Raw genomic sequence first — 13,347 nt, 5'->3', positions numbered from 1 at the left:
ATGCTGAATTATGATTAATGTACTTAATCAAACAGAGTGCTCCACTCACCTATTTTCAGAAAATATTCCTTATACACACCTAATTCTATATATGACATCTGAATAACCAGTTTAAAGCTCATAATATCCCATAGGCAGTTTTCTCACCCATTTTTGAATATAATAGTGTCCACTCTTTCTTTCTAGAGAAACTTTCATGCTGGTAATAAGTTTAGTGTGTTTGAACTTTTATATTTTGTAGACTCAAATGCAGCTTGGGTACTAAATTTGATAAATTATAATGGAATTCTGTGATATCATTATAGTAATTGATGATTTTATTATTACTTAAATGTGTGTGTATATATATATATAAAGCATAAAAATTATTTCATTTAAAATACTCCACATGCAAAATTTCTTAACGCTTAGCAACCTTGTACAAAGATCACAACTAGAAGAACTAATTGTTTGCTTCTTCACTTCTCTATTTACTGTAACATGATTGGTGGACAGTTGTACATCTTTAAAGGATTGAATCATAAAATTGAGACTTAACCAGTCTGGTAGATCTTTTTTATCACTGGTGTCTGTTATGTTATAGTTGATTTGGTAATTTGTTGTTTTTTGTATTTACTATCTAGTATGAATTTGGTACAGACTAGCTTTTGTTCAGGAAATTTTTGTACTTCTGTAATGTTGCAATGATAGCAGTGTAATACATGAATAATATTCAAAGTTGTTTTGAGGAAATATTTAAGGTTCGTATAATCTTGTTTACCAAGTGATGTACCAAAGTAAAATGTAGAAAAGAAGAACATGGCTTGGATCAGTTTTATCAGTTTCATTCTCACATGGAAAGGATCATCAGATTATAAAATGGTATTCTCAAGGCAGCTGCTATAGATATTAAAACTTTAATTAAAATAAAGTAAGAACAGTGTTTCGACCTTTTTAGATCATCTTCTGGTTAACAAAGATTGTTTGCCACTAATTATAGTACAATTGGGGTCATTTGGTGCAGGTCACATCATATTTGCAGTAGCTTAATTCTGTCTTTTAAGAAATGGTTTTAGTTCACTGTTACATGGACATAACATGTGCCTTCTACCTTTAGGTCTATGCTTTAGGAGGTTAAAACATAACTGAATTCCTTCAGCATAACAATAACTTTAACATTTTCTGTTTGAGCTTCTTAAGCTGTTCAGTAAACAATATGGCAAAACAGTAATTGGTTGCATTAGCTATAAAAGTTTGTTAGTTTTCTTGTATAATGTAGTTTCTAACATGCAGTTGACTCTACTAACAATGTTTTAGTTTTCTTGGATGATGTGTAGTGTTCAGAGGATCAATGGAGATTTATTTACTGGTATCCTTCTGGCATGCTGTACATTAAAAGGTTTATTTAAACATGAAAAGATGTGTCTTAATACTTTAGCACAAACAATACATTTTATATTGAAAGTGGCTGCTAGTAGTAAAATATATCTGTTAACTTATAATAAACAGACTGAAGCTGTTTAAAAATGGTATGATAAGAAAAATGATATAAAGTAAGAAAATAACCTTAAACTGTGCAAAACTACACAAATATGTCCATATACAATTTAGTTCACATGTAAAAAGTAGTTATATTAGAGTTGATAATTTCATGTGTACAGTTATTCCTTATTTTAGTTCCATTACAGCCTTAAACTGCTCCTTTAGTAAAATCTATATTTTTATGGTTATTGTTGGAAGGCGTACTTCCAAACTTGTTTCTTTTTCTTCCTATGTGTCTAACTATAACCTAGTTAGCTAAAACTTCATGGTGTAATAAGTTTGGTTCTTGTTTGGGCAGAATGTGGTGGACAATTACAGGGAATTATGGAAATATTCTTCCCATTGATTGGTCCAAGTCATATGCTCGCAAAATTCAGCTTCCTGCTCTTAATCTGAATGAAGAAAAAGTAAGTAAAACATGTGCCTGTAAGTATTTAAAAAATAATCAGTTTTTAAACCAAAATATTAGAGAAATTATGCTTATACGTTAAAAATGCTTCTCTGGGTTCACAGATCGAATTTCATGTGCATGTATAACATTGTAATAATCTGCATAGTTGTTTCGCCAAATTGTTGACCACATGATAATTCCGTTTTTGCTTTCATGAATTTTATTTTTTTTATCTTAAGATGTTATAGTATTGTAGATAAATTTGTTTTTATTCATATTAGTTTGAAATACAGTCAAGTGAAATTTCACCAATGTATGGCATCATTCTTCTTGCCCACAAACACAAGGAAGTTAAATCTGTGTGCTGTTGTAATGCCATAATATTTGTCCTTAAAAATAAGAACATTGATAACATTCTTTGTAGGTGTAGCAAAGTATCATTGAAAATCATACTATTAAGGTTACACACAACTGAAACTAAAATGAGAATACATGTCTGTAAGCATGACATGAAGTAAATTTGAAACTTATTAGAATTGCATGCTTTATGACATTTTTCAATATATGCCATGAAGCAAAAATCACTTGAGTATTCAATAAAAGCAGAGAAGAAACAATTGTGTGAATGTATCTATTACAGAGGTGTCAAGCACACTTACACATACACTCTGTCGGCATAATATAGGTGTGCTTAGTTTTAATCGTATAGAACTAAGTCAGTTGAAGATATATAGACAGTCTTGTGCTGAATCATAGAGAAGTAATAAAATTCATGTACAAATATGGCTTGAAATGAATAAGTCTTAGTTGAATTACAAATAATTATCATTTAAGTCAATATGAAATGTTTAAAATTAGAACCACGCAAGGTGAGTAAATTAAGAAGACTACATAAATACTTAAGTACCAGAAAAAACTGTTGAGTTACATATGTTGGAAATCTGAAACTTTGAAACAGTATTAAAGTAATTAGAAGTTAGGACAAAACAATCTCATTTATGCAATTTCAGTTAACGTTTGTTAATTCAGTATAACATGCCAACCAATATTCTGTTGCATTTATTTCAACTATAAAAGGTAATAGATTATTTCAGTTGAAGTATTGTGACATGGCTATTTATGATACTGAAGTTGAGAGATTATCAACTGAGAGTATATTTTCCGGTCAGATGCACATTGTAGTTGATTACAAGATATCTTAGGATCTTGGAAGTGGGTTAGTTATATAACTAGAAGAAAAATAAACACCCGTAGTACAAGAATATGAAATAAACTAATTTTTGGTTATGCAGTTATGTATGAATGTTTCTTTTCTTGGTTGCATTGTTTCAGGATACTGATTTTGAAAATGAACTTGATCTTTCTGAAGATGAAGAACTTGCTAAAGATCTGGACATGCATTCCCTTATTTATAATTCTATGTGTCAGGAACCTATTGTTACAGCAGAAGAGGTTTTAGAGGAGATTGAGGAAATTATGCAGGTTTGATATTTCTAAGTAAATGTAACAGTTAAAAGAAGCTGAGAACATCTGTTGTTCATCAAAGCAATTTGTATATTATACGTGTTAGTTCATAAACTGGGAATTTTCTTTTGTTAGTATTATTAAAAGTAAAACTAATTAAAAAATCTAAAGATTTACCTTAGCAACTGTACAGGGTATTTTAGAGTGTCTGTTAAGTTTCACATAAAATATCCTTGCAGTAAGTAAGGTTTTTTGCTAAGTATAATAAATGAAGTTCTCATATAAGATGGTGTGAGAAACTATTTGTGGTTTTGTGGGAAGTTTATTAATCTAGTTTCTGCAGAGAAGAACAATTGAATTTAGTAGAAAGTTTAGAAGTCTTGGGAACAAACTACAGACCTGAGAGTTTGTGTAGTTTCTGTACACATTTTTTTGCCCCTGAAAATGTTTTATGTTTAATTATGTTTGTTTTAAAGCTAAGGGAATTTTCTTCTGTGACAAAATATTAGGGAAGCCAAATTAGATTTAGAGAATATTGTACACGACAGCAAAATATTGGTGGCTCAAAACTGTATTTATTGAATATTTATTTTATTCAGGCAACATGGTTAAAGAACTTACTTATTGAAAATTATGTTCTTAGCCAAAATATTTCTACCTAATCTGATATGATATTATGAAAGATCTGGTTGAGGGCTCTGATAAATCTTTATAGTTTATATGCCATATTTTATTATAACAGTAAGTGGTGGCTGTTGTAGTCAGATTCGTATAATTAGGCTAAGTATTTTCATTGTGAGAAGGAAAAAATTAGCAGCTATCATTAGTTGTCTTCTCCTCTCAGTCCAGAAAGATTTAAATAGTCTTAATATTAAAAGTACCTGTATGACTTGTATTCTGATGTTACTAATGTTGGCTTTAATTTTTAAGACTGATGTGGACATAGATATATTGTCAGTATTAATCTGCACAATATGTACATGTATATATTACCAGTGTTGATGTATGTAATTGTACTTTCTTCCACTACTTTAGAGATTAAATCACATATTATTGTTATTTTGGCATATTCCTGTATGGTTTCCATCCAGTACTGCAAACATCTGATTGCATGTTTACTTGCTGTCGCAATGTCTTCTGCTGTGCATGGAATCTGGAGTTGTGGGTAAAGTAGATGTTGCACTATCTGCATTGCCCTAGACCTGGGAATATAGATGATAGAAATTTTCCATCACTGGTAGCACTGGGATGGGTGGTGGTTGCAAATTCATCAATTGTAATGGATTATGGTTTCCAAGACTGTGATGTCAGTATTTTTAAAGTGGCTCCAGACACGTATTGAAAATTGGTGGAAGTGCACCAGATAGTAGTGAGAGTGCTGATGGGAATTTATTAAATTAGTTCAAACAAAGATTTAATTTTTCAAAGTTTTCACTAAAGATGCTTCTGATATAAAATGATTTTATCTTATTCAGAAATCAGCAGATATATTCTTTAATGATGTTGAAGGATTTTCTTCCATAATATTATGATTCAAATTATTTGATCAGTTTGAGATTCTTTATTGTTTAAGTTCTTTTCCAGTAATAAAAACTTATGAAAAGGGAACTTAAAATTTATAAATGCAAAATATTTTATTCTGGACCCCTTTCAGTGTTCTCTTTTTATATTTCGAATATAATATCTTGTGCAAGCTGTGGCCACTGAACTCTACTGTGATTATTGGAGAAGTAATGTTGTGGAATGGGGTAAGGCTAAGATGCAGAAGAAGGAAAATTAGTGAATGGAACTGTTACATTTTTCATGATTACAAAAAGAAGATAAAGGTTTTACATATGATTAAAAAATTGAATGTGTTTTTGGTGTTTTCTACACATAACATTCTAAAATTTTTAGACCTACACACATGCATGTTACATAGTTGGATTTAATTTTGTAGAGAAGAAAGTAAAAACAGATATAAAAGTAAATGCAACCACAAAACAAACATCCAACACTGAGGCACAAACTATTATTTTGTGGGTGCATTTTCTGTTCTCCACAAAATTAAATCTTAACTATATTTGATATAAGGTTTAGGTATATTGGGTAAAATATCATATTCTCTTTTCTTTCGATGTAGTTTGTTGTCAAGATTTTGTAGCTTTTTTTAAATATACACATTGTTCAGATTATTATTATACCACAAGCAGATTTTAATAATTAGGTTGAATTTCTTGTAAAATAAATGATGTTCATAAAATTCTGGATAAATAATTGTAAAAATCATTTTGAACATCAGTTTGTTAGTTCATGTGTTGTATTTTCAGCAAGAAAGCCCATCTACAGAAGGAACATTTTCTGATGATTATCCAGAGGAACCTAAAGAAAGTTGCAAAGCAGCAATTTCTTCCTTAATATCTGATGGAAGTAAGGACTGTATCATGATCCCATCTCTCTGAGTTCATTTGATATTTTGAAAAGATTGTTTCCATTTATTTTTAATGTGATAAGAAGATACTTTTAAATTTAAAAATTTTAAAGTATTTATGGTGTTTTTGGTTTTTTTAATGATTCTTTAAAACTCTGATATGATGTGTTTTTTTTCACTCCAACAAAGTATTTGTGATCAAGTTCAAATATAAAGTTATTGAAGATTTTGAAAAATAATATTGGATTCTTTTTTTTTACTTTTGTTTCTTGTTTTTTTCAGTTGTATAGCTTAAAATAAATACATGTATTTTATTTTTGTATCAGATAAAAAAAATAAGGGTGTGTGGAATCATTGATTGTTGCAGCATTTAATTCTTTCAGGTACAGGGTGCACATACACCTGATTTGATTTTGTTATTCATCAGGATCTCTACCAGTTTTCCTTTAAAGTGAAGTTTGTTTAGGTCATTGATTGTTGCAGCACTTAATTCTTTCAGGTACAGGGTGCACATACACCTGATTTGATTTTGTTATTCATCAGGATCTCTACCAGTTTTCCTTTAAATTGAAGTTCTTTTAGGCAAGATTGGAACAAATTAATTTATGAGATCTTGAGCATGGTCACATACATCAATTGAAAGGGTTTGATCTCCTGTGTCCAAAACTGTAATTAATCTCATGTTGGTCAAGAGATGACAAAGCTATGAGCTAAAAGTTTGTACTTAAAAATAATAAAAATAAAATGGAACAATTCTATGAGCTACTGTGCCATCCATGGCTAAGAAAAACATGGGGAAAATACCAGCCAAATTTCTGCATCCAAGGTCTCTCAGGAATATTTTTTCATTGTAAATCTTATTAATAATTTTTGCTGTATTTCAGAATACAGTTCAGTTTTGTGACAAAATAGAATTGTATAAGAGAGATAGTACCTCATGAATTTTCCAAACATTGTCAAAAAACATTTAAAACTAAGTTATTTCAGCAGTGTCTGTTTGTATGCATGGAATTATATACGCTTATCATAGGCAAATGGAAGTTAAACTCTTTATCTTTACAGTATGAAATCTGATACGCATTTGCTTTTCATAAAACTCAGTCTGTATATTTACCAACTTTTAGTTGTTTTATTTGGATTAAAATAATCTACTTAAGTCTGAAATCTAAAAGAAAACAAAAAACTGTGTCAAAGTGTTGTTTGTAATTATGTTGTGTTAATGTTTAATATTATTATTTACATATTCTTCTGGGCAGTTGTACTAGCACATAGAAAACAAGTGAGCTGTTGATTATCTATATTCTGAAGGTTTTTCTTATTTTCAGCAATATTTGTAGAAGTAAACTCTTAACAAGGAGTTTGATGACATTTACCTTTTTCAAACTAGATGCATTGTTGGATGTTTTTAGTTTTAAAAATGTCTAATTCATGTTTTTTATAAAACTTTTCAATTCAAAGTTTTATTTAATATGATTGTTTCTGTTTAGAACTGAAAACTCTCACCATGTCACAGTTAAACGAGGTATTACTTGAACTGGAAACTTTGATTAAGAACCATTCAGAAACCTTGGTCCAGCAGCTGGCTTTAAGAGATGAGCTAGAGTTTGAAAAAGAACTTAAAAATAGTTTTATCTCATTTCTGCTGGGCATTCAGAATAAGAGACGTCAGTACCACATGGACAAGAAGAAGGGTCGAACTGTTGGAAGCAATGGCATGGAGCCAAAGGTAGCTAGTTTTGAATTATTGGGTAATACCTTTCATGATTTTGGTCATTCTGTTTATGTAGGAAGATTCTGACAAATTTTCTATATTTGTACTTTCAAAATTTATTTCAAAAAGCAGTTTGTATGTGTCCTGTAAAATATATATAGTCTTGGAAATTGAAATTTTAAGATTCAGGTATATTTGAGAAATAGAAGTTTTATCTTAACTCCATGAGATTGTTTTAATGTTAACAAAATTAACTGGTACAACAATAATGTATTTTGTAGGACTAGTATTTTATAAACATTACAATATCAGTTTTGAGAGAGAGAGCAAAAATTGATCTAGATTTCATCATCATATGTTTAAAATTTCATTGAACAGTAAGCTGCATTCTATGTTCTTATTTTATTTTGTCAGTCATAAAGCTTGTTGTCTTCATTTTTTTTTCAAAGTATGACAAATTGACTGTTGAAGTAATATTAATAAACTACATATATATAATGTGGATTTTGTAACTAGCTAAACAATTTACAATTCCTGTACCATGTATACTTTTGATGAAACTTTGTAGAATGTGCAGCAACCGTGGAAGACTTTCGAAACATCGTCCTCTACACTCTTATATCCACAACAGGCAGTTGTCGTCCATTCTACAAAGTTTCATCATGAATACTCTGCCTAATCAATCTGTCAAAGAATGTGTACTTTTGTTTTTATTGTGTTTTTGTCATCTGAAACCTTGAATTCCCAGATGGTTACAGATTTGACAGATCACAAGAACTTTTGAGTTAAAAGATTTGAGGCTGCTGTTACTCTTAAGAGTTAATTATTTATTTTATCTTTCTTAGAGAAGTAACTTAATCTTCTAAAAGATTGATCTCATAATTGAGAAAAAGGCTACAGTGTAATCTAGTCCATCAAAGTGTATGTTTATACCATATGATCTGTCTTTTAACACTCCTACGAAAAGACGTTTCTAGTCCTGATTTCTCCAAGCCCGTTCCCCTGGCTGTGGTTTCGCTAGATAGTAGATAGGGACAGTGGGAATCTCGTTAATCCATTCATTAATGGATTTAAATGGCAATTTCATTTAAATACAAAATTATTAGCCTAATATTAATAACCTTTCAAGTTGCTCTGGGGCCTATTAGGCCCCACTTTTCGTAGGAGTGTTAACCAATAAAGTTGCATTAAGTACATTGCAATTTCTAGATTGCAAGGGTAAAGGCAATACAAGGTAATTATTTTTCATGATCACAATCCATGCTCTGTTTTCTTTACATTTTCACATTTGTAGATATAGGGATAGCAAGCTTGTCTTTTGGCTGAGTTGGTTTTCTTAGCTTAATGCAACATTTCCCAAACTTTGTTTTTTTTATCTATGCCCTCCTTTTAATAAACATGTTTTCCTTTGGGCTCACCCTATTTTTTGTTAAAATGAGTGAAAGACAGAGTTAAGCGATAAGAAAAAATACACAATGTCTAAAAATTTTGTATGTGATACAGTAATTATCTACTATTTTCATTAATTAAAAAATGAAAAAAACATTAAAATTTAATTTTACATTAGTGTACTATTGATTCTCCTAATTCCTTGCACCAACCCCCCATCTCGAGATGGATTCCTGTACATGACATGGGGACCTCCAAGAGAAGGTTCTTTAATTTCAGTTTACCTTCTCTGGATCTGAACATCCACCCACATGTTTGCCATGCTTGGCAACCTGTGAATGGGAGGATAGGATCCTGGTGGTTGAGAGGTCCAACCCTAACACACCTCTTTGGCCTCAAATTCCTGTAAATAGGTGGCCACTCCAGGGTCATTCAGCTGGTCCACTTGGGTGAGGGTCAACGAGATACCAGTGTTTGACGTACTCAACAGGTGTTGTGAACCTTATGCCTGATGCTAATGTTTGGATTTTGTGCTCATGTAACCCTGGCATTACTGCAATGTCATTGTTCGACATTACAGTGTGTCTGCTTGTAGGGCTCTGTGGTGAGTGGGAACTGAAATGTTCTTATTTTATTATGGATACATCTATACATGAACAAAAATATAAAAATGAAGAAACAGAGAAAAAATAGATTATTGGAAAACGACCACATGTGAAAGACTTGTTATACAGTCACCATCGAAGTCAGACTCAACACATCGATTTCACATTCTGCATTTATTGTTTGAGAAATATTTAGGGCTGTTGTCTCCCTTTTTTTTTATTAAGAAGGGATTAGAGGGGCTTGTTGGACCCCACCAAGTCAGTTAGGAAGCTGCACTCAGAAGACATCTTAGTGGAAACATCTTCTACGCAACACGCCAAACTTTCCCAAAGTTCAAAGAGCATTGGGAATATACCCATCAAGGTTACTCCCCGTACTACTCTGAATTCCTCAAGAGGAATTATTTTTAAGAGGAACTTGAAGAACATTCCCAAGTCAGAGAATCTTGCTGTTTTTCTGTGGAGCACCAAATATCCACTCTTAGAGATGCAGTTATGATGCCTACTGATGTCTGATTTTGACATTTGTATCACCATGTCCACCTGCCACAATCTAGGCAGGTGGACATGAACTGTAAGGTATGGCCATACATTCCCAACCCTCTCAGATGTTTCCAGTGTCAGTGGTTCGGTCACTCAAAGACATGTTGTGGTTTTTCAATATGTGCTGGTTGTGGTGGCAAAGACCACGACACCTACAAGTGCGAGCTAGAACCACACTGTGTTAACTATAGTGGTTTACTTTCCTCTTACTCTAGTTCTTGCCCAAAGTGGGTGGAGGAGAAAGAGGTGCAGTGATTGAATACTGTGAACAATATCTTCTACCCAGAAGCTCAGACGTTATTACTCTACATTCCATCTCAAACATGTGCTGATGCATTCTGTTCCACTGCCACAGTGCAGACAGATCTCTCTGTGCCTCCAGCAGAGTTGTTTGCAAAACATCTGAAGAGTCTTCTGCCTTCCATGATTAAAAGAGTTGACGAATATGTGTTGACTCCCATCTCTGTCCTCACCACTCCTTCTGGTGGCTGTCTCAGTCCATTTCTTTGGCTTTGGGTTCAAGCTTTTCCACATGTTATCTTCTTCTCCAGCCCTGAGATGTAAAATGATTATTTTTGTTCATGCCCTCAGTTCCAATAAAGAAAAAAAAACGTGGTCAGAAACAAAAGGGTTCCTTACTCCATCCTCCTCCACATAAATAAAAATGTCTACTTTGATACAGTGGAACTGTTGCGGTTTTTGTTTGAATCAAGATGATATTAAGGATTTGATTGATTCTTACTATTCTGTGTGTCTCCTTACAGGAAGCATTTCCAAAACCTGCCAATGCAGTCGCCTTTCAGCAGTTTTCTTTGTACAGAATTGACAGGTTGTGTGATAGATGAGTGCATGGAGAGATGGCACTGCTGGTCAATCAGTATGTGCCCTCCCTGTCTTTGCCACTCGATATACCCTTAGAGGATGTAGCTGTCCATGTTTCCTTGAGTTGGAAGGAGGAAGTTGTCTTAACTAGGCCACGTATTGGTCACAGTTTTTTAACTCATCATTTTCTGTTATCTAGGACTGATGCATCAATGTGTGTCAAAGTCACAATAGCCCACATTTAACTGTCATGCCATCTTTATGAGTGCGAGCAACGACACCATTTTAGACACGTTTTTACCATGGGTTTACCTCTGACATTGGACAGTGTCATTGACAATGGTGACACTGTCCACCTTACAAATGTTTTTAGGTTTTAAGAACCATTAGCCTTTTTTAATTCAATTTAAGTTTTTATCCAACATTGGGCTACTGTTTTAACTTAATTTCCCTTTACACTTTATAATACACTGTTTGTTTATCAACCAGTTCTTTGGCATAGGTGCCTAGTTTCTTTGCACCATTAAATGCCAAACAACCTCCACCACCCTCCAGAGATAGTTTTTAGATATTTTCTACATAAAATTCATAGCAATGGGCAAATATATTACTCTAGGAATAGCTTTGCAAAAATATTTTAACAGTATAAAAGCAGCTTTTTCAAATAACATGTACATATAAAGCACTACTTTAAATAAAACTGTGTTTTGCAAAGCACTTGTCTACTAATGTCTGTAATAGGATTTAATATTATGAGTGTTGAATGTTTTACTCCTTGACTTTGTACGTAATATAGGGATTGGCTCCCTGAAGATACCACTTGTATAGTGTACAAAGCATTGCATGTCTACATGCTACAGTCATCTATTATTGGTTGGTAATTTCTGTTTCACTCACTCTGTATTTTACGTTTTTTAGATAAATGCCAAATATTTGTCAGAAAGCTACCTTTAAAGGGAAATTATAACATCGTTTACATTAGAATAATACTTGTTTATAGTTTATGAAACATAGAAGAAACAAATTGACACTATTTTATTTAGTATACTACAAAAGGTTCAGTTGCAATATACCAAACTTTTTTGCTGTAGGCTAACAAGAGGAATTGGAAATGGGCTATTTTGAACATATTTTCTTTTCCTTGTAAGTCTAACATGCATTTTTATGTGTGAAAATCCTTAGTGGTCAGTAGTAAAGGTTTGAAAATGTTGATGAATCTTTACTGTTTCTTGTCCAAATATTTTATTAGGATTATGTACAGTTTCTTATGTTGTAAGTTTCAGCATCAAGGTTTTCTTATATTACATTGCACGTCCTACTCTTGTTCCTTCTCTGGCACTTGAAATTGTATGCAGCTGATGAATTATTTGGTGGATGCTATTTGTGTAAGAACTCTTTCAACCTAGACAGTTTTAAGGACAATGTTAACTAATCTTGTAGATATAACTTTGATAATTTTCTTCATAATGATTGAGATAATTATCAAATCACTATATCCACAAGTTCAGTTAAAGACATTTAACATCCATTAAATACCTCATTTAGTGATATGTGAGTTCACGTGTCCGTGGTGCAATTGAGGATGCACGAGATCAACCACTAGAAGGCTCTGCAGTCAAATAAAGTAATACTATGATGCTAAAACCTACAACTTGAGTAGTATCACTAAATAAGTATGATGCTATGCCTGCCTCCAGTTTTTTCTGCATCATTTTCCATATATAGGAAGAATTCCACTTTAGAATGTGAGAATCTCATGCCAATTAAGCTAAGAAAACCAGCTCTTAATCATGAGACAAGCATGTTACAACTACATTTTTAAATGTAAAAACAACCTGAATCACTGAATATGAGGTGGGATGTAACTTTTAAAGGATCTTTGTACAAATATTTAACAACATTAGATGGTTTAATTTGATCTTGTTTACAGTATCTAACCACAGTTATTCCATACAATGCTGAAGAAGGACCACCATCCAACAGGTCATTGCAGGTTCTTATCAAAAGTGAGTGTTGATGTCTGTATTCATTATCAAGTGTAACGCACTGTGTTGTATGCAGTTAACCTATTATTTGTAATACAGTACTGTTTCATGAGATCATCTTGTTATAATGTTGTTCTGTGTGATACAGTTAATAAGTGCTAAGTCTTCAGATTTACAACATTAAAATCAGGGTTATGATTCCTCTCTGTGGACACAGCAGATAGCCCCATATAGACACACACACAGAGAGAGAGATAATTCAGGTACACAGTGACCACCATATTCTATGTATATATATTTTCTGTGTCACTCTGAGATACAGATAGCTGTAACCACATAGGGTTTTAATATGTTAATTTCTGTTCACACTGACCATATTTTATACACTTACGTCATTCTGTGAGATACATTTATCTGTATGCACATTAACTGTGTTGTTTCAGATACTTAGTACATTGGTTTATGAGACACAATAATCATACTGATTCATGTGATACAGTAACTAT

At 32.4% G+C, this 13,347-nt stretch overlaps 1 protein-coding gene across 1 annotated transcript in view; it reads left to right on the top strand.

Moving 5' to 3' along the window:
• Positions 1–13,347, top strand: part of LOC143229139 (fasciculation and elongation protein zeta-2-like) — a 28,378-nt gene that overhangs the window by 11,532 nt on the left and 3,499 nt on the right. Inside the window, exons 2-6 of the mRNA XM_076461023.1 lie at positions 1,820–1,928; positions 3,245–3,394; positions 5,686–5,785; positions 7,274–7,512; positions 12,787–12,862. Of these exons, the coding sequence (XP_076317138.1) occupies positions 1,820–1,928; positions 3,245–3,394; positions 5,686–5,785; positions 7,274–7,512; positions 12,787–12,862 (674 nt within the window). The remainder of the gene's footprint in view (positions 1–1,819; positions 1,929–3,244; positions 3,395–5,685; positions 5,786–7,273; positions 7,513–12,786; positions 12,863–13,347) is intronic.

Source organism: Tachypleus tridentatus, chromosome 1, assembly GCF_004210375.1.
Source record: "Tachypleus tridentatus isolate NWPU-2018 chromosome 1, ASM421037v1, whole genome shotgun sequence".
NCBI classification, from domain to species: domain Eukaryota; kingdom Metazoa; phylum Arthropoda; class Merostomata; order Xiphosura; family Limulidae; genus Tachypleus; species Tachypleus tridentatus.
Note: the sequence above shows the minus strand (reverse complement) of the source record. Positions and strands in the feature narration are given on the sequence as shown.